At 43.8% G+C, this 21,018-nt stretch overlaps 2 protein-coding genes across 2 annotated transcripts in view; both read right to left on the reverse strand.

Annotated features, from left to right (window-relative positions):
* hoxb3a (homeobox B3a) overlaps positions 1–10,951 on the reverse strand; it is a 45,268-nt gene extending 34,317 nt beyond the window's left edge. The window contains 1 exon segment of the mRNA XM_030057782.1: positions 10,820–10,951. The gene's annotated coding sequence lies outside the window, so the exon portion shown is untranslated.
* On the reverse strand, positions 5,870–18,180 carry hoxb4a (homeobox B4a). Its single transcript, XM_030057812.1, has 3 exons — positions 17,733–18,180; positions 14,691–15,454; positions 5,870–5,899 (listed from the first exon to the last, which is right to left on the reverse strand). Exons 1-2 carry the CDS (start codon positions 18,178–18,180, stop codon positions 15,129–15,131), a joined length of 774 nt encoding a protein of 257 aa, XP_029913672.1. The 3' UTR covers positions 5,870–5,899; positions 14,691–15,128.
* Positions 18,181–21,018: the final 2,838 nt, after the last annotated feature.

Below are 21,018 nucleotides of genomic sequence, written 5' to 3' on the forward strand. Positions count from 1 at the left end.
GGTTTTCGTTCACATTCCAGCCCCATGAGGTGTGTAAATTTATGGTGCAGTGTGTAAATGGCAGCAGCAGGTTACAGGAGAGAGGCTAGACCGATAAAAGATGATTGTCACCGACTATGATCTTTAAAAGAAAAAATGACTTCAGCCTCTGTGTGTTTCTTTGTTATTGCTCAGTGTCAGCGCTCTGAGCAGAGGGGATTCCTCTGCTGGCATTTCACTTTCTTCTTCTCCTCCTCCGCCTCGGAATGAAACTGGAAATATTCGTTGATACGAGCAACACACACACACTGGGACACATTTGCTTATTGTTCGAGTTTATTCCGTTTATTCTGCGAGATGTCCTTGCCCCGAATGTCTAACCTGAATATTTTAGGAGCCACAGCGACTCAAACTCCCGGTGCCAGCAAGAACCAATGAGGCCAAATTGTGTTTGCACAATGATTTGCATGTTCCGAAGTGCCATGAATTGAAAAGCTGAAAATCGAAGGAAAGCATGACTTTAAAAAAAAAATAAAATAAAGTAGAATAAATAGAGGCTACACCTTTTATTTCCCTGCATTATTTCCCTCACCACGTCGATGTGATGTTATGAATAGCGCAGACACAAATAGCTTTTAGCTCAACGTGGGGGATTCTCCAAATACACAGTCCACCTCGTTATTAACAAGTTTTGCCGGTGGGGTGCCCGTGCAGGCGCGAGCTGTAATTCATTTAGAGGAACGAGCCGTTATTTAAGAGGGTGGGGGTGAAACCGGACAGGTAGAGCCCGGCGCACCGAGCAGAGAGAGAGATGGGTATGAAAAGAGAATGAAAAAGAAGTAGAAGAAGAGAATGAGATGGAGACAGTGTGTGTGTGTGTGTGTGAGAGAGAGAGAGAGAGTGAGAGATCCCCGGTCGCGAGGCCAGGGCAGCAACAATGGAAGCTCGGGCTCCTGTTTGGAGCTCGAGCCACTTCCAGCAGAACAATAGAGCTCGAGACTCTAAAAACAACAAGACGGCTAAGCTAGCAGCAGAGCTAACAGAAACACTTCAAGGTCAAACAATAGGCCTGCCCACAGCCTCCCTCAGGAACACACACACACACGCACACACACACACAGACTGTGTGTTTTACACGATAGAAAAATAAGTGAAACATCCCTCCTTCACTTTTTCTCCAGGTATGAAAAGCTGCTGTTTTCATGCCTCAGAGCTTCTCTAACCTCTTGAAACCTTCAAGGCAAAATCACTTCGCTTCCTCCAAACACATGAGGGGAAAGTTGGGGGCAAAAAAAGCAAAAATAAGGAAGAAAATAATACAAATACGAGAAAACTGTATTTATAATTATTTAGATCATGTATCTGCTGGATCGACGTCAAGTGTCGCCTTTCACAAGCTTTTAAAACTTCACCTTTCACGTTGCATTGCGCTGAATGTCATATTTCATCGCGCAATTGCCTTTTATCCAGCATTTAGGCCAAAATTACATCAGCTCCTGGTTTGTTTGATGTTTACCTCTGTTTAAAAAAAAAAAAAAAAAAAAACTTAAGCAGCTCCGAGGCAAGAGATAAAGAGAGAGAAATAAAAGAGGTTAAATATCAAACGCAATTAGCCACAAATACTTGGTGGTGAGATCAGAGGAGATTAACATTTTTCTAGCTGGATACACAACTGGCCAGCAGGCTGTTTGGAGCTGTTTGTTTCTAAAAATATATACACAAGATGATAGAGGCATTACAAATAATTAGTGAGTGGAGAAAATAACGGCGCACATGCAGCCTATTATCAGTTAAGCAGTTGACACGGCAATTTATTTATTGTTTCTTTTTCGATATGTTTAAAAAACAGATATATAAACTTGCATTCGGAATAGCACGGCGTTTCCCCGAGATTTTCCCCACAACAAGATTGAAATCAAACATTTGCGGCGGTGATGATGGCGTCTGTAATGACGGCCATAAATTACAGCAATCACAGTGTGAAGCAACGGCTAAGATAAGTAGCAGCAGAGCAGACAGCAGCGGTGTTACCCAGGTCTGAGAACCTGGCCAAACCGCAGCACACAATAACACAGAGCACATAGAATGGCTTGGAATAGTGTGGAAATAAAACCATAGGCTATTAATAAGCGGGTAACACTAATTATGGTTACCCGAAAACGAAAGGCCAGCCACGATTATGGGAAAGGCGAACCTAGTGCTGAATTTAAACCAGTTGTATTCCATTATTTATATTTTCTCCAGCAATACATGGGAGAGCGAGTAGTGAGGAATATAAAATATTACTTTTATTATTTTTGCGAGGTGGAGGGCCTACCATACCACGGATTATATTTTCGTACTATGCAAACAACACGTCAGAGAGATTCAAAAGCAAATCTGCTAATTGGAGGCCACTCATAATTAGTTAGTGTGAAATTCTAGATGCAGCCCACACCGCGCAAATCGTTTGTGCACATCACAGGAAACTGGGCCAGCCACCATATGGCGTATAGGTTTATTAAAATCCTATATTCTTCCATTTGTAGGCTAATTACGTACTACTGATACTGCTACTACTACTACTACTACTACTACTATTAACAATAATACCACTACCACTACTACTACTAATAATAATGATAATAATAATAATGAAAGTGACAGTGATGTTTCAGTGGATTCTTGGAGGTCTCGCGCTCCGTGATGGATGAGGACAGGTAGATTCTTCCTGCTTGTAAATGATTAACTGTGGTTTGGGGAAAAAAAAAAAAAAAAAGAAACTCAAAATGTCTTTTGGTTAACACACAGGGGCCATACAATTAAACCTTCCAACACGTCATGAAATGTTTAAAATACCATATTACAAGATAATGACTTGTTTATGCTTTTATTATACTAATTATTATTTTTATTATTGTTAGGCCTACACTCGTTAATATTATTAGAAGTATCGTTAGTATTATTATTATGGGATTTCAAAAGGATGATTCAGTCGATTAAAAAAAAAAAAAAAATCCAGTGTCAGCACACTGTTAAAGCTGAAGGCGAGAGAGAGAGGGAGAGAGAGAGATTGATTTACCAAGCCCGGACGTCTCGCCTTTTACCGCGGCTCGTAAATCTGTCTCGAGACGGCAGCACGCGCACAACCGGTTTTTGAAATATATTCCTTTCCTGCGCGAGACGTGAGGCCCCCCCTCCCACCGTTATGGGACAGCACGAGAGACATCCCCCGGTCCCACGAGCCGTGTGGCCTGGCCGTGTGGCCTGCCTCCCCCCTCCCACCCCAACGTCTCATCATAGTCAGGCACTATTTTCTTCTCAGTTTCCCTGTAAACAAACGTTTATATACAACTAAAACGTTGTTTTTTAAAGGCGTCATTACTGCAACATTACAACTCTTCACTGAACTAAGTGATATTCAAATCATATTGCAGATCTATACCAGGCTCGTGTGTGTGTGTGTGTGTGTGTGTGTGTGTGTGTGTGTGTGTGTGTGTGTGACAGAGGGAGAGAGAGAGGCTCCAGTATGCTGAGAGTTCATTTCTTTGTTTTCAGACAAAGTCATAATCAATAACCTTCCGTTCAAACTGCCACGGATAACTTTATAAAAGCTGGACGAGAGCCTGCCAGGCTACAAGACATAATATATATCAATAACATTTTCAGTGTTGGCTCATCTAACTGAGGCTGTATAGCTGCTTATATTCTCACTAAACACCTGGAAGACATCCAAAATCTGTCTTCCACTTCCTTGACATTTGAGGTCATTTAAATCAACTTGGTGCGGTGGTATATCTGTGTGTATGGGTATGCAGATATGAGCACATTTAGATTGCTATTGGAAATGACGCAGCCTCCAAACCTGATGTTTTGTGTAAAGCCTTTGACAATAAGTCAAACGTGTAAAACTATATTGTTATTTACTACGACGCATGTCTGCATGGTGTTACATCATGTGGCTGAAAAACATTATCTGCCTGTGCCAAAACTGCTCCACATTTGCTAACACACTGAATAATTTAGGGGCTTTGTACAGTGAAATGTGATCTATATTGTCTGTATGTAGAGTAATGTGTATTTAGTTCAGGCTGTAGTGTACGTGTATTTTAATCATACATATAGTCTATATATAGACTGATATTGCCAATATGCACCACAGCCATAGACGTTTCCTATTTATTGTACTAATCGATTGCAATGATTGGGAGTGAGCGAAGTAGAGTGAAAAAGTTCACCCTTGAGATAAATTGTTATGTTGTGAGCTGTGTTTCGGCTGCTGGTTCTTTCTTTTTTCCAGTTGATTAAGCATATCAGAAAAAATCTGAACATTTTAAAAATTGTGTCGTCTGGCCTTTAAAATTGACGGCTGACGCACAAATATAACAGATCCATTTTCATTTCTGCATTGTCAAGAGAAAAACGGCAAGCAAAATAGTTTTTGTTAGTTGGTAGTGAGATTTTATTTTTAGATAGTTGGGTTGGACAGGCTGGCGTGCATGTCTGTTATTAAATCTGCATTATAATGTGAGTTTTATCCCGGATCCCCGTGTCTTTTAGCTGCACGGTGTTATTACGTGTCAGCGCGTCCGTGTCATTAGGATATTGATAAGTAATAGGTAATGCGGCGGGGGTAAATGGGACAAAGAGGACTGGTTAATACTTTGGTATCAATAGGCCTAATGCCTCGCCATTAGTCATCCCGGGCCAAAGAAGCCTATTTATCACTCACATGTAACGGATATGAGCTGCAGCATCATTATACTGCGGGGCTTCCTCCACTCACCAGGCCGCTGCTAATGCGTCAACATGCTCCAACAAACCACACACACACACACACACACACGCACACACACGCTCACATGCTCACATGCGCACACCTCAGAAAGCGTAAGAGGAAACGAAATGAACTTTATTGTGTGATCTGTGTTGGTTTTGACGGTGCAAATCAGCTGATCTGCATTCGGGCCATTATCAATAACTAACAAAACCGATACAAACCTGTAGTGTAAACCTGGTGAGTTTTCTGTTTTTTTGTATTGATCATTTAGGTCTTTTCCCATATAGCTTACGTGAGCTAAAACAGCGTTAATTACAGGTACCTTAACCTTAAACGGGCAAACAAAACCGGTGTTATGCACCTAAACGCATCCATGCTACAGCCTTATGCTAAAAATAAGAGTATCATGATGTAATGGTCTTTTAGAGGAAGTGTGCACATGCGTGTGCGTCTGTGTGCGAGAGAGAGAGAGAGAGAGATTAATCTTTCATGAGTTAGACTTTCCGAACCTGTTTATTGAAAATGTAAATTAATATTTTGTATATTCTGCTTTGACAGTATTCTGACAGGCATGCATTAAAAGGCCTATAAGGCATGAACTGTGTGTGTGTGTGTGTGTGTGTGCTTGTGTGTGTGCGCGCGCGCCCCAGCTCCTAGCTGGCTCCCTCTCTTTAATACTTAATTCATGTCTACTTTTAAATGACTCTCTGACCGGCCACTGCCACGCACGCACGCGCAGCCGGTGCAGTAGCTAGAGTAAAAAGCCTCGTAGCCATATATCTCTCCTGACGACCTCCTCCTGCAGCCCTCGCGCCTGCACCGTGACCTCCCGGCTCCTCGCGCTCTCCATAATAATAAATTCTTGGGCTATGTGGCTGCAGCGAGCGCGCGAACCGTGAGGGCGATTTGTCTAGCAATTAGCAACCACCGCGAGACTCCCCGGGCCAGGGCCGCGAGCCCAGCAGAGGAGGGAGGAACAACGTGTGTGTGCGTGCGTGCGTGCGTGTGTGTGTGTGTGTGTGTGTCAGATATAGTGAGTTTCATTGTTTCTCTATAAACTTTTGTTGGTTGGTTATTAGAAATTTACATTTTGTTGCTGTGGCACTGTGTGTGTGTGTGTGTGTGTGTGGTGAGAGAGAGAGAGAGAGAGAGAGAGAGAGACTGAATGAAAGACTGCCATTGAGATCACACATGGGTCTTTTGCAGTCTACAGTATGTCAGAGTGATAGAAAGACAGAAAGAGTGAAGGGAGAATGGTTCCTCAGAGTGATGGTTCCATAGAGAACCTTTCAGACTGCAAGTCCCCAAAGGTACTTCAAAGACCTGTCCAAAAAAAAAAAAAAAAAAAAAGTTCTTTGAGGAGCCAAAAATAGTTGTTCCAAGAAAAGACTTTTCCCCCAAATACTTTTGGTGGAATCAGCTGATTAAATAAAGAACCTTTTTCAAAATACTGACAAAGAACCAACCACTGTGTAATGTGGTTCTCTAGTTACTGACGTTTTTGAAGAACTTTAAACCATTATTGGAACCATACATCATTATTTTTCTCTGTGTGTGTATAGGCAACTGAGGTATGTGTGTGTGTGTGTGCGTGTGTGTGTGTGTGCGTGTGTGTGTGTGTGGGCACTAAAAGCCTGCCCTCTTCCTGTGTAAAGCTAGTGTTGAAACGTCTGCTCCATCGGCTGGTTTAAAACCTCTAAACATCTCAATCACAGCAGACTGTAAAACACACAGCAGCAGCAACTTTTCAGGATCAGGGATCCAATTTGTAGCCCATTTTGGGTCCCTGACTCTGAAGTTTGGCCCCCTTGGTTTTTACATTTTATCTTTATTTAACTGGCGGTCCTCCTACTGATGAACCTACTGGTTCTGAGGGAGAGCTGGCTCAACAGAGCGGCATGGAACACCGAACATGAACGAACACGGGCAGAAATAAGAATAAAAGAACACAGAGTTTGATGAGATGTGAGCTCAGCGGGCAGTTCAGTCCAACAGCGGGAGGTTTAATTAACAAGAGTGTTTTAATGAACCTAGGCTCAGTGCAGAAATTAGATTTACTCCATCTGGATTTCAGGATGAAAAACTCAACAAGAGGAGAAGAGCAAGGCACCAACACGGTCAAGGTCAAGGGTTCAATTCCCTGTAAAACTCATGCAGCTCAAGGTCTCCAGTGTGCAGTGGCGACCGTTAAATGTCCCCTCATTTACGTTTTCAGTTTTTTGAAGTTTTGATTCCCTTTGGAAAAAAGAGGGAAAAGTGACACCTTGTCTTACAAAATGATCTGTAACACAAAATTACAACAAAAAAGGATATTAGTGAACTTGTTTAACGAAATGAGAGCGCCTTTGTAGCCTGAATCATCTAGATTTCACAGATACTGAATAATTAACTTCGGGTTATGATTATTCTTTTGATTCTTACGATTATTTACTGATTTTTTTTTTGTTTTATCTTTTCCTCAACTTTCCACTGTTTTGGAGGAAAAAAAATCCTTTAGACATCTTTCCCCAACTCAATGCAGGAACATGTTCCATCTGCTGTGACCTCTGACCCCCACATCATGCTGTCTCGTACAGTATTGGTGGAGATACAGGGAGTCACTGTCAGATAAATGTACTAAACACAGGGTATAGTGAAAATGTTTGGACAAAGCAAAGCCATGGCTTGGTGGCTTGTTATATTAATTAATGCTCAAATAATGTAACTTATACATGCCTCATGAGTTCAGCACAGCTCTTTTACCACATGACAACCCAAAATAAAAAGGCATTTGGTCATTTTTTAGCATTTTTTTGGACATGTGATATCAAAATATCAAGATTTAAGAGACATTTAAAAGTGCTGCATCAAAGCCGTCGGCTATCAGAGGTCACATTATGAATGAGAGGTTTTATCCTTCCTCAAATGCATCCTTTATATTGGTAAACAAAGTGAAACTGCCTAGTCTGCCTTTAAACTTTAAACCATCTATCTGCTTCAGGGAGCTTCTTAGACTGATACTTCACCTGGTGACACAAACGTGAGCTCTTACTGTAAAAACCCTGGAGGCTTTCACAAGCATTTAAGAATCAGATGTGGATCCAGCATCTCTGATCTGACATTTAAATACAGCATTTTGAATAATTATAGTATTATTATTATAACATAGATATTTTCTTGTTATTTTTGTAAAAGATTTTTTGTTTGTTTTTGCAAATTTCCAGGTAATTTTCTTGTATCGTTTACTTATTTATGCATTTAGCTAGTTTTTCTTTCTTTCTTTCTTTCTTTCTTTTTGCTAATCATCAGGTAATTTTCTTGTAGTGTCACTATTTGATTTATTTATGTATCTAGCTAGCCTCTTCTATACTAATGTTGCAATAATATTTTGTTAGTCACCTTTTCCCCATGTTTTTGGCAGAAATCAAGTGAATTTACTCAGGTTTCAAAGCGTTTAAGGCACATGTGTGTTCTGGTTAGGGAGATATAAATATCCTGTGAAACTGAAGCAACATGAGGACTCTTAATAAACTGATTAAGATCAAACTGATTAAGATCACTTAGACAAAGCAGCTATAGGCCATATTTAGCTGTGATACAAGAAATGTCGAAAAGTAAATTATGAAGCACCCAGAAGACGTGGGAAACAGTTTGAGGCAAAATAAACACAGTTTTAGTGTTTACGACCAACAGAATTTATCCCATATGCTTTTGTTTCATTGTACACACACAGTGGCTAACTCCATGTAGTTCTATTAACCCTCCCCCCACCCCCACCCCCCCAGTCTCAGCTGTGGGTCACATTACCAGGCTGGAAAATGACCACCAGCCACCAGCCAAGTGCTGGTGATGTTGGCTGGCAGGTTAGTTTCACTCTACCAGGAGCTTTGGCAAGTAACCAGCCATCATTTGGGCTCTGCTGGCGGGTGAATTTCAGGATGCACACAGCAGCCAAATTATAACACTACAGATACTATAGATGGGATCAAAAAGCTCTCCTTGTAGCACAAAGTGGGAACACGACTGGGCCAGGCCAGGGAGTTGAAATCATGGCCAGGCAGCTTTTCAACAAGGCAATCAGGAAGGGCAGGGTCTGTTTACTCTGAGCTCCCCGCCTGTCCAAATACTGTCCAGTACTCTGCATGTCCCACCGTTTCTCATGCGCTTGGCTGACTTGGACACATCACATGATATACACGGCAACATGCAACTTCTTACATTTAGAATTTAGAGAGAATGCTTTTACTTTATAAAGTTTTGATTCAAAACACTGACAAAATGCTTTTGTGGCTTTTTGTAGATAGATATAATTATCTGCTCTTACAGTATTTACATTTGAATTTCTCTGAGCATTAAAATATCCTTTTCCCCAGGTGCTCATATATTTATATACTTTCCAGTGCCAGCCTTTATTTTTACACTTCAGCCTGTCTGCAGCCCCCTCAGCAGAGAGCAGTGGCCTGTAGCTGACCCTGCCCAGGTGGTTTGGCTACCTCTCTGTCTGTCTGACTTTACAAGAGTGTGTGTGGGTGTGAGCGCGCGCGTGTGTGCGTATGTGTGTGAGAGAGTGAGTGACCGGAGATATCTCCGCCGTGCCCCGGGGTTACAGTGCCCTGAACTCGGCCTGTTATGTCTAACTGGCCCGGGGGCTCCGGAGGTCTCCCCGGCTGGAGGAGGTGTAGGAGGGAGCGGAGGGTCCAGCAGCCTGGCGGGGTCAAGGGGGGGGCTAGAAGGGGGAGGGGGTGCCCATGGGTCAGCCTCTGGCTTCACAGCCAGTGGACCTCATCGGTCAGAAAAACGTGTCCCCTGGTTGAACTCTGTGTGGCCGCAGCTTGGCCATTCCGCTGCCGCTGCATGACCATCGATTTTCTTCCACTTCTCTCTCTCTCTCTCTCTCTCTCTCTCTCTCTCTCTCTCTTTTTTTTTTTTTTTTTCTCCTTCTATTCAATTCTTATATTCCTCCCATTTGTTTCTGTTGGTCTCGCCACGCATCACGCTATGCGGCCCGGGGCCCCTAGAGGCCGGAGCCTCTCACCAGAACCGCTGTCCCTTTTTTAATCCCCGGCGCATTGATTTGTGCAGGGGTCAGAGCGGGAGGCCGCGGCCGCTCAGCTGAGCAGGTTCCCGGGCCCGAGCAGCGGCGGTCGGGCGATCGTTCGTGGTTCATTTGGGAAGCCTCGCAGATCGTTTGTTTTCCAGCTAAATTGTTTTGGAGCGCAACCGAGAGAGTATCCATTAACCAGCGCTCCCCCCACTTCTTTTAATTTTTCTTTTTCGCCCCCACCCGTCCCCTCCCTCCCCAATCCCTCTCTCCAATTGAGCGTCGAATTATTCATATTCCCACTACAGTCTCTGTAGCCTGCTCGCACCTGGTCGAAAAATACACACACACACACACACACACGCAACAGTATCTCATTAAAAGCTATGGGCCTGCGTTGCAGCAACACTTTATAACCAGAGAAACCCAGCCAAGACAAAATGCATAATAAGCTCCGGGTGAACCAGGAATTATTCAGCCGGGCCGCTCTGTCATATATATTAGTAAGACCCTTTCTGACAATTCAAGACGAGTGTGAGCCAGCAGAGGCAACCAGTTTAACTTGCAGTCTAGTTGCATCACAGAATATAAAAATTAAACCATTAGATTAAACCAATTCACCAAAACACAAAAAATAAGAAAAAAAAAAAAAATGCCGGCTAGAAATTCTGCACCAAAAACAGCCGTGAATCCGTAAATAAAGGACGTTTTACGCAGAATAACAGATGCGCACGGAGCTGCAGGCCTCATGCGGGATGCTGAAGTGACAGCGGCCCAGCAAAGGGGATGGAGACAGTTGTACAAACTGTCGAGAAAGCACACACAACACACACATGCACGGAAAAAACACAACACCAGGCCGTCCAACACAAACACTCCAAACGCTCCAAACGTCCCTGCGCTCAAATCAAAGCCCCGCATGGCCATAAATGCCCCCTTGTCCCCTTCGCCTGACCTCGCCAAATGCGCAGGGGGCAATAAAACCATAAAACCGCCAGAGAGGCATCAGACACACGGAGAGGAAGACAGGAAAAAAAAATCTCATCTGCCAGGTCTCTTACCTTCACCAGCTTCTTCTGGTCCATCTTCTTCGGTGGTGTGAAGGCTCTCTGACTGGTTTGTTAGAGTTTCTTTGGAGGGATTTTCTTCTTTCCAAGGAAGGAAGAGAAAAGTTTTTTTTTTTTTTTGGTGGGATACTTGTGGGGTGTAAAAAAAAAAAAAAAAAAAAAAAAAATAGGTGGCGGGTGGGGTGAGAAAAGGGGAAGGAGGTGTGTGATCATGATGAGGAGGGGGTGGTGGGGAGTTTGAGGGTGGGGGGGGGGGCTCCAAGTGTCTTCCAAGACGTCTTCTTATTCTTCTCCTCTGTCTCTCTCTCTCTCCCTCCTGGCAGAAGGCGTCTTGCCGCCTGTGTGTGGCTGCCGAATGACAATAGAGAGAAGAAGAAGTGTTTAAAGGAGAACAAGTGATTAATGATGTTTCTTGTATAATTCTCGCATTTTTCTTGAGGTGCCTTCCCTCTGTCCTGTCCAGAAAATAATGGCGGTGAACTTTTTAAGAGGCAACATAGTGAGTGTGTGTGTGGATGGGGGGGTGGAGGGGGTCCTCACAAAATCTGTTCCATTCCCCATTCACAGAAGCACAGAAGGCCGTGGCTGATAAAAGAGGCTAAAAGAATAAGAATTCCTCGGTGGATTTTATTGTTCGCGGTGTCACCCGCACGCAAATTCATTTATTTCAGCCATGAGTGCTCGCTGGGCTTCTGTTTTATTGTGAAAGCACATATGTTTTGTGTGTGTGTGTGTGTGTGTGTGTGTGGGTGGTGTGTGTGTGTGTGTGTGTGTGTGTTTGGACACCAATATTATCTACACCTCTCCCTGCGACAAGAAAAGGAGGGGAGGGATATTGGAACCAAATCGTTTTCAGCTAGTAAAAAATGAAATACACCTGGAATGCTAAAATTAGGAATCATCCTACAAGCATTTTTGAGCAAAACGTGGAATAAACCACTGATATTTTGAACATAGCGAGGATGTTTTAAACCCCAACAAATCGCGAGATGTGACACAATCCGCTCGGTTTTGTGTCCCTGTCGTGGCGCAGTGTGTGTGGAGCATGACGCACGGACACATATGGGTCTTATATTTGATAGGAGGCTGGTTTTGCGCGCTAGAGGAGCCTTTCATAAATAGGAAGAAAACAGATAAATGGGCAGAGGGAGTCTCCGTGGCACAAGGCCCGGGGAGAAATCAACCAACAAGTAATAGAGAATCTTCTCCGGCCCGAGGAATGCGAGCGGACCAATTTGGGGGGCACACTTTTTTTTGTTTAAAGTTCATCGGGAGGAATGCTATTTTCTCTCTCCCCTTGCTCTTGCTCTATATTTTTCGATACCTGCTCTAAGAAAAGAAAATGAAAATTAATACGGGAGCCGCGCCTTACAAAAGAAGCCATTCGTCTTGTTGATTATCTATTTGGTTGTCAGGGTTTGAGCTATGGCGCCCGGCCCGCTCCCTTTTTGTAATATATAAAAAAATAAAACACACACACACACACACACACACACACACACGGGCACCGGTCCACAAAACACCGACAGGAAAACTGTTGTGCAAAAATTACACTCATTAAAGCATTAAAAGACCACGGACCGAGAAACTATTTAACTTTTCTTTTTTCAGAAACAGAGGAGAGGTGGGGGTGGGGGGTGGGGAGGGTGTCCGTGTTCTGGCCCGGTGCAGCGCGTCTGAGCAGCCGTTAAATTAACGGGAGAACGGGAGTGAAACGGAGGGACGGTTTGTGATTTAAAACGAGATTACAGGACGTAATGTACCAAGATCACTCATGGCCGGGACAGATTAATCATCGCAGGCCGCTGATTTCTCAAGACAGGTCGCTACGTTGGAAAGCAAACCAACACTGAAATTAAATGAAATAATTTCTTATGTATGCATATGTGTGTGCTTGCGTGTGTGTGTTTAAATGCTTGTGGAAGGCTGCGTTCAGACGCATTTAAACACAACAAATCTGAATCAGCGTCACTACTCTGAAGTTTAAATAGGAAGTATAATTTGATCATTATAGTTATATTTAGTGTTTTTCTGTTTTCTATTGTAACGGTGTTTTCTTTTTCTTTTTAATTTTCTTCCTCATGATTCTGAAAGAAATCAAGTGAGTGCTAATAAATAGGCTAGTCCCCGCTTTTTTAAGCCTTTGTGAAAAGAGAGACAGGGGCACGACAAAAGCCTCCGAAAACCTATTTTTGAATATTATTTACTTCTGGATGAAAAAAAAAGCATTAAAAATGATTTAAAAAGTTTGTTGTGGGTTGGGAGGAGAGAGAAACAAAGAGAGAGGAGGATAGAAGACGATGCTTTTTCAGCCATTTATTTAAATTTCTATGAACTATTTACAAATAAAAGGAAGGAGGAAAACACGGAGGAGGCATAAGCAGAGGAAGGAGCAACGTACAAAGAGGAGGGGAGAGGAATACATTTTCAACAATACCATCATCATCATCATCGTCATCACCATCAGCGATAGAACTGATCTTTGGAATGTAAATAAAATAATAATTATTATTATTACAAAACACTTGTAGAATAAAATATCTAAAATGGCACAGGGTGAGAGGAGAGAAAAACATGTAGAGAGAGAAGAAATGAGAGAGAGAAAAGTGTGCGCGCATTTTATGTGCCGAGAAAAAGGGGATAGATTTACTAGGCCTTCTTTTATATATATATATGTATATATATATAAAAGAAAAAACAATCATCATTCATGCAAATATACGCACCTCTCTCTGAATGTCCCTGGTCACATCAATTGCTTATTATTAAATTACATTTTTTGTTTCACATACAACAAATGAATAATGTATCGCAGGTAATAATAGCTCGCCATAAAATTAAAAAAAAACAACAACAAACAAACAAAAACAAACAAAAATATTATATATAAAACGCTCGAAAAACTGTCACTTCATTAAACGAGCAAGAAAAATAAAACAAAAATAAGTACCAACTGAGGTAATAGGTAGTATATTGTATAGTGCTGCGTTTATAATGCTTTAGGGTTATTTTATTATTATTACTATTTTTTGTACCAGGATTTTGTTTTGGATAGAGCTGTCCTCTGTTAGAAACCCTGTTTGATTCTTAGTGGAAATGCAAACATTTAGCTTTAATTTGTCTAAATCACCCTGTCTGTCTGTCTGTCTGCCTGTAGCAAATTAACAATCAAAGCAATTTATCAGTCACTTTCATATCACCAACACTGAATTACTACAACAAAACAGTCATAATTTCTTGTGTAGTTTGGCTTTACAAAACAAGAAATAACAATTAGAATAATAATAATATTAATTCGAATTATAACAGCAAGATAGAAAAAAAAACCTTCATATTACGTGTTTTTGGAAGATACTGGAGGTGTTTTACGTTTTATATTTTTATTTTAGAGTATTTTAAGGGCGGATGGAGGTGTGAGCGTGCGTGTGTGTGTGTGTGTATAAAGGAGGGGTGGGGGGTAAAAGGAGTGTAAGAATACGTCTCTAGACGAAACGAGAGTCTCATTTATTAACCGGGTGGGTGGGGGGGGCTGGGGGGCGGTGGTTGGGGGGTAATGGGCAGAGCCGCGGTTCACCCCTTTGCTTTGTACCCGCAGAGTAAACATGACAAAATGGGGTCCGAGTTTGGCATGATTAAAGATGAAAACGAGGATCCATCTTCACCAAAAAATCACTGATAAAAAAAGAAAAAGACACACACACACACACACACTCACACACTCACACACTCACACACACACCCACACTCACACACACACACACACACACACACACACACACACACACACACACACACACACACCATCTTCTGCCTACCGCCTTCTGCTCTGTCAGAGTATAAAAAGACAGAGGGAGAATATAAAAACGCAGAGAGAGAGAGAGGGAGAGAGAGAGAGAGAGGAGAGAGATAAAAACGGGTGTCCGCATCACTCCCTTAGTTTGGTTTTCTCCTCCCCTGTACTCTTCTTCTCTTCACCCATTTTTGTTCAATTCATTTTTCTGAATGGTGGAATCTCTCTCTCTGTCCACACACACACACACCCTCCCCCCACAGTGTGTGACAACAGTACAGAGCAGGTAGTGACGTCCGTCCTGCATCCGGCGGCCCGTCCGTGAGCAGAGGCTTTCATTCTGATCCAAAGTGCATGGTTCGGTTATAGGTAGCGGGGATATTCATATTAATAACATCAATAATAATAATAATAATTTTAATAACAGGCTAGTAGTGGTGGTTCCGGGACTGCGCTCAGTTTCGGGTCAGGGAGGTAAAGGAGGTGACGGGGTCAGAGGAGCGGAGCTCCGGGCTATAGCGGCCCGCTCGACCGGCTCTGAGAGCTGGCTAGCGCCTGCGAGTTTGTGTTGCTGCCGCTGCCGCTGTTGCTGTTGTTGTTTGTCCCGGAGCGGATCTTGGTATTGGGCAGCTTGTGGTCCTTTTTCCATTTCATCCGCCGGTTCTGGAACCAGATCTTGATCTGCCGCTCCGACAGGCACAGCGTGTGCGCGATCTCCACCCTGCGCCTGCGCGTGAGGTACCGGTTGTAGTGGAACTCCTTCTCGAGCTCCAAAACCTGCTGGCGCGTGTAGGCCGTCCGCGAGCGCTTTGGTTCGCCCCCAGAGTAGTTTGGACTCACTGCAGGAAAAATAAAGGAATAATAATAATTGCAATACTAACAGAAATAATAATAACAATAATAATAATAATAAGCATCATCATCATCACAATAGTAGGCTAATAACCAGTGGTGAGCAAATAATTCACTAAAACACCACCAGCAATAACAAAAAAAAAAAAACCCAATAAAAATGCTAATAATACTAATGGTAAGATCCTGCCCATAACAAAAATATCACTGATGATGACGAAGATGGTAATAGGCCTAATAATAATAATAATAATAATAATGATGACGAAGATGATGATAATAGGCCTAATAATAACAATAATAATAATAACAACAACAATAATAATAATAACAATAACAGTAACAATAATAATAATAATAATAACAATAACAATAACAATAACAATAACAATAACAATAACAACAATAATAATAATAATAACAACAACAGTAATAATGTGTTTTGCTTGTTCTCTTGCTGGACAGATTATAATAAATAAAGTAATAGCCTAAGAATGAATAAATAAATAAACCACCAGTTTAGTGTCACTGTTGGAAAACTAGGCTACAACAGTACAGCATTACAGGGGGAAATCGGCACCGAGCTGTTGTTATTGTCTTGCTCTATAAACAGAATATAGTTAGTTATTGTAGTATTACTGAGGTCTAAACGTAGCGGACTGCCGTTCCACCTCGCAAGCAACGTTAATTCCCAATGACAAGAGAATGCCAGTGGATTATTAGCCCGCACACAGACAGAAACGGAGAACGAACCGAGGCTGCATGTATCAGCGGTGTGTTGGGCACACGGCGGCAACATCCAGGCTTATAAGCGGCTCTCAGTCGGCTTGTGATTTTGTGTTTTGAAAGGCAGATGTTGGTGTTAACACCGCTGCAGATCCTGCTCATCACTCAGATTTCTCCTTATTTTACACCATATCAGCTGTTGCCCAAACACATTATTTTCCCTCTGAGTGTGTGTGTCTATCTGTGTGTGTCTTATTATGCTCTGAGCGACATGGAGCGTGCTGTTGTTGTCATGCGTCATGTGGGACCCTGAGGCTGCGGAACCTCTCCTGCTCCTCTCAGCTCAGCTTCACGTCGGTGTCCAAATGTTGTGATTTCAAAGCAAATCGGGGCCACGGCCACATCCGAAGCTGCACCGTCCTGACACGTTCACACACACACACACACACACACTCACACGCGCGCGCCCCCAGTCTCTCCGGTTACGCAGCACGGAAATATAAATATCTAGCAGCGACAAGCCCATGCAGTCCTTGAGCGGTGGAGGTAATTCAGAGGAATAACCTTGCCTTGAATTGTGCCGTGCACAGATGCCACGGGTGAGCACAGGGATGGGCATTGTTTGTGTGTGTAAGCTGGTTAAGAGGAGTAGAGGAGGTGGTGGTGGTGTGTGTGTGGATGGGGGGTGGGGGGTGGGGGTGGGTGGGGGGCACACATCGGCACTGAATGGCCCCTGGGTAATGATTCAACAAATCCAAAAACTACAACAGCCGTGTAGAATCAGTCGGCTTGTGTTGTCTTTGCAGCGAAACATGAGAACACCTGTGCAGGGAGCGACCTGCAGGCTTCACAGATTTTTACTCAGCAACAGTAAACAGGGCTCGTGCGTTGTATTGTGGCCATAACGGTGACTTTGCAGAAGTGGCATTTTTGTCGCCGCCCGAACACGCGCACACACGGTGTCCCCCTATAAGCAGTACACGGCAGTCCATTACCGGAGAATAACATTAAAGCGAAGACCTAATAGACTCCCAACTATTCGGTTTTACATTAGTGTTTTACGGCCGCGGCTCCATAAACATGAATATTTCAGCTCCCATAAAACTTTCCTCCCCCGGAACAACGGGGGGAAGCCTCGACAGAGTAAAGTACACCGTTTATACAACCCGACCACTTAAAATCAAATTACCCAAAGCATAAAAGCTAACTTATGGCACGGTCTGAGTTGTCATAAGGGCTGGGAATGCGAGCAGACGAGCCTGCGATCGGACTTCAAAAGGTATAGCTCGGCGGAGAGGTGCAATAAAAATTTATGGAGGGTGTAATTATATTGGCCCTGCAAACAGGCGATCGTAAATCTCGACCCAAGGGCCACCAGCCTTCTGAGAGCAGAGAGGGGAGCCGTAGATCTGACGGTGGACATGGAGCTGAGTGCATGAAGCTGAGCTGCAGCACAAAGAGCGCAGAGAGAGAGAGAGAGAGAGAGGGAGAGAGACAACGAGAGAGAGGGAGAGAGAGAAGTTTGAAGCGAGCACTTACCGATGTTTACATGGACTTTCTTCATCCACGGGTAAACCACCGGGTCCTTGCGGCTGCTCGCCGGGGAAGAAGTGCTTTGGCTGTGGGGCGTTTGGCCGCAGGACGGCGGAGGCGGGCTGGGAGTCACCGAGTCGCAGTGGTGGCTCTGCTCCGGGATAGGGGTGGTCTGCAGCCCGGTCGGGGGCAGGACGTGACCCCGTGGGGACATCACCACCGAGGCGGGCTGCCCGGCGCCCTGGCACGGCGTGTAGGGCGGCTCGGCTCCGCAGCCCTGCCGCTGGTGGTGGTGGTAGAGAGAGTCCGGCTGAAACGCGGCAGCCTCCTGCCTCTGGGAGCTGAAATAGTCCGGAGAGTGGCTGGGCAGATAGTCGCTCTGTGAGTACTCCTCGCACGGCGGGAACTTCGGGTCCACATAGTTGGAGTTGATCAAATAGGAGCTCATGGCCATTAATTTCAGTCTTTTTGTGGAATTGCACACACTCGGAAAATATATATAACTAAAATTTATATCTTATCCCTTTACTCTTCGGTTATTCCTGTTCCGTTGAACCCTCCTACTTTTCTGTCAAGTGAACAAAGTTAAGAGGCCACGTGACGGCAGCCAGCCAATAGCGTGGCTCCATGACGAACCCCGGATAAGGAAATGGGATTAGGCATAACACGGCTCCCGCACGCGCATCATCATATGGCTGGTTTAGTGGGCAATCGCAGTCTTCCAATACTTCTCTCTCTCTCTCTCCCCCCCTCTCTCTCCCTGTTCTGTGTCGGTGTCGCTCTGCCACATGTTGGCACCATGCGAGACTAAGTAAGCACGCAGAGAATCACAACAATAACAACACGCCGAAAATACATTCCGCTCGAGCTGGAACCTTATGCGGAACGCGCGCGCCACAAACACGAGCACGCCAGCACGCACGCACGCACACACACACACACACACACACACACACACACACACACACACACACACACACACACACACACGCTGTGGCTTGCCCCCCTCCTCCTTCACATGCTTGTACAGTACAGCCAGAAGACAAGTAGAGCCGCTCATCTAATAGCGAGCGAACACTCTGCCCTCACACTTTTGGCAGCGACTTCAAATAGAAAACTAAAGAAAAAAGAAAAACAGTAGGAAGAAAGTGCTTGGGGGGATTTAAAGTGGCGCCTACCCTTCTCTCTTCGTGTGTGTGTGTGTGTGTGTGTGTGTGTGTGGGCTCGTGCCTGCCAAAGCATTTCTTTTAAATCGCTAATAACGGGGAATGAGAGAATGGCCCGGCTGGCTGCTGCGCGCCACCCAGCAGCGCCGGTGTCAGAGATAAATCTGGCTTGTTTAGGATCGATAGAAAATTCATCAACTAATTCAGGTTACACGGCCCCCTAAATCACGGGCAGACCTTTGCATTAAGAACTAGAGTCCAGCGCCGTTCCCCCTCCTGTTTAAAGCCTTGTGTTCGTCCAACAGGCGCCCATTTACTCCGCCTGCTTGGTAATTCAGCTCCCAGCCGTGCGCCCCTGGCCCGGCGCTGCCTTTTTCACTTGCATGGATAAATAGGATTTTCCCACTTTCCGATATTAACATCAGTGGCATAGTAATTCTACCCCCCAGCCATGAAGCCCCGTGCAGACTGTGCGGCTGCTGGTGCCCTTCAGTCGTGCATTACTAAAAAGAAATACAGCACTCTTTGTTTTTCCTCCTAATGGTTATTCAGCTCCGCATTCAGAGCAGCAGTCTGCACGGCGTTACTAAACAGCAACTAAATATAACTCAATACATAACTCTTTGTTTCTCTCTGTCTCTTTGGGTGATGCTCAACACGCACAATAGAGCACCTTACATAGATCTAGTGCTAAAGAGTGGCGCATAACACTCTGCACGTGCACATAAGCCAGATAACTCTTTAATTTTTCTGACATTATTTTCTGTCTTTGTTTTAAAGCTTCATATCACACCTCCCAATCACCAGTTTAACCTCCCAATCACCAGTTTAACAGCAAATGGTAATGCAAAGGCACATTTTGCCTTTGCATTACCATTTGCTGTAATCAATATAAATGCATTGTGTGATGTCATACACATGAAAATAAGGCATTAAAAAATCTCTTGATATTATACATCTAAACACGAAATAACCTTGGGCACAGATGTGCACTTTCACCCCACACAACAAACGAATTGGATAGAAGAGAGTAGAGTGGAGTGGTTCTTTGTTTTCCTCGTTTTTCTTATCGAATTTACGTTGTTGTACACCTTCTGCAGTGTTATCAGTGGACTAAAGGCACACACGCACATGCATGCACACGCACATATAGGGAAGATGATGGAGATATACAGGTCCTTTGTTGCCAGAAAATTGAGCGTCTCCAAATCGAAACCTTTCCCCCTCTCACTCACTCACACACACACGCACACGCACGCACACACACATACACACACAGAGACACCCCTCCTCTTCTCCTCTTCTTTATACGCCTTCCTAGATGAAGACTAAAGCTGGCCGAATCATTTTTCAACAAGAACGAAATGGAGAGAAAGAAAAGGGAGGGAAAACGAAGAAAAACAGTCCAGTCTAGGCCGGAGTTGGACTTCACAATAGTGAAGAAATGGAGAAAAAAAACGCGCAAAACTTGTATAGACGTTGTCATCATTTGGAGGCAGATTTTTTCCGCAAAATCAACCTGCACGAAATCAACATCAACATCACCTTTCTGGGACAAAAACAAGGTTCAATAAAATATTTGACAGCAGCCCGGGCCCACTGACAACCTGCTGTATAAAGGCCTACATGGAGGACCCTTACTCTACATTACTATAATAATAATAACATTAATAATTATCATCGTAAATAAGATATATGAAATAAAATAAAATAAAAAAAAAAAAAAATGAGGGAGGCAAGGAGGTAATTTTCCATAACTTTCCCATGCCTGCTGCAGAAACAGGACATTTTGAGCCCCGCCCCAGACAAAAATAAATCAGATAATCAGTTCAGTAAACACCGATAAAAGCGGATAAAAGCAGGCATCTCCTCTGTGCTTCGCTCCATCGCTGCCGTCGTGTGTAAATCAACTATATACTCCCCTAGAAGCGAATTTGTGATTGTTTTAATGATTTTCACACAAATCCGGATCTACAGGGTAGATATAGAAGACAGCGGCTCTCTGGAGGCGCAGGCGCTTCCCGCTCCCCGTCGATTGGCTTTTATTGTTCTCATAAATTCTCTGTTATTCTTCTCCATCATCCTGGAGCATTTTGGGACGCATCCTCTGTGACCCCTGACCCCCC

This window comes from Myripristis murdjan, chromosome 8, assembly GCF_902150065.1.
Source record: "Myripristis murdjan chromosome 8, fMyrMur1.1, whole genome shotgun sequence".
In the NCBI taxonomy this organism is placed as follows: Eukaryota; Metazoa; Chordata; class Actinopteri; order Holocentriformes; family Holocentridae; genus Myripristis; species Myripristis murdjan.

Bases quoted from the DNA above. Each gene is read 5' to 3' on its own strand.
- hoxb4a (XM_030057812.1), bottom strand. From the start codon at position 18,180: ATGGCCATGAGCTCCTATTTGATCAACTCCAACTATGTGGACCCGAAG. The intron at 15,455-17,732 runs GTAAGTGCTCGC...TTTTTCCTGCAG, and splicing joins GAAAGTCCATGTAAACATCG to TGAGTCCAAACTACTCTGGG.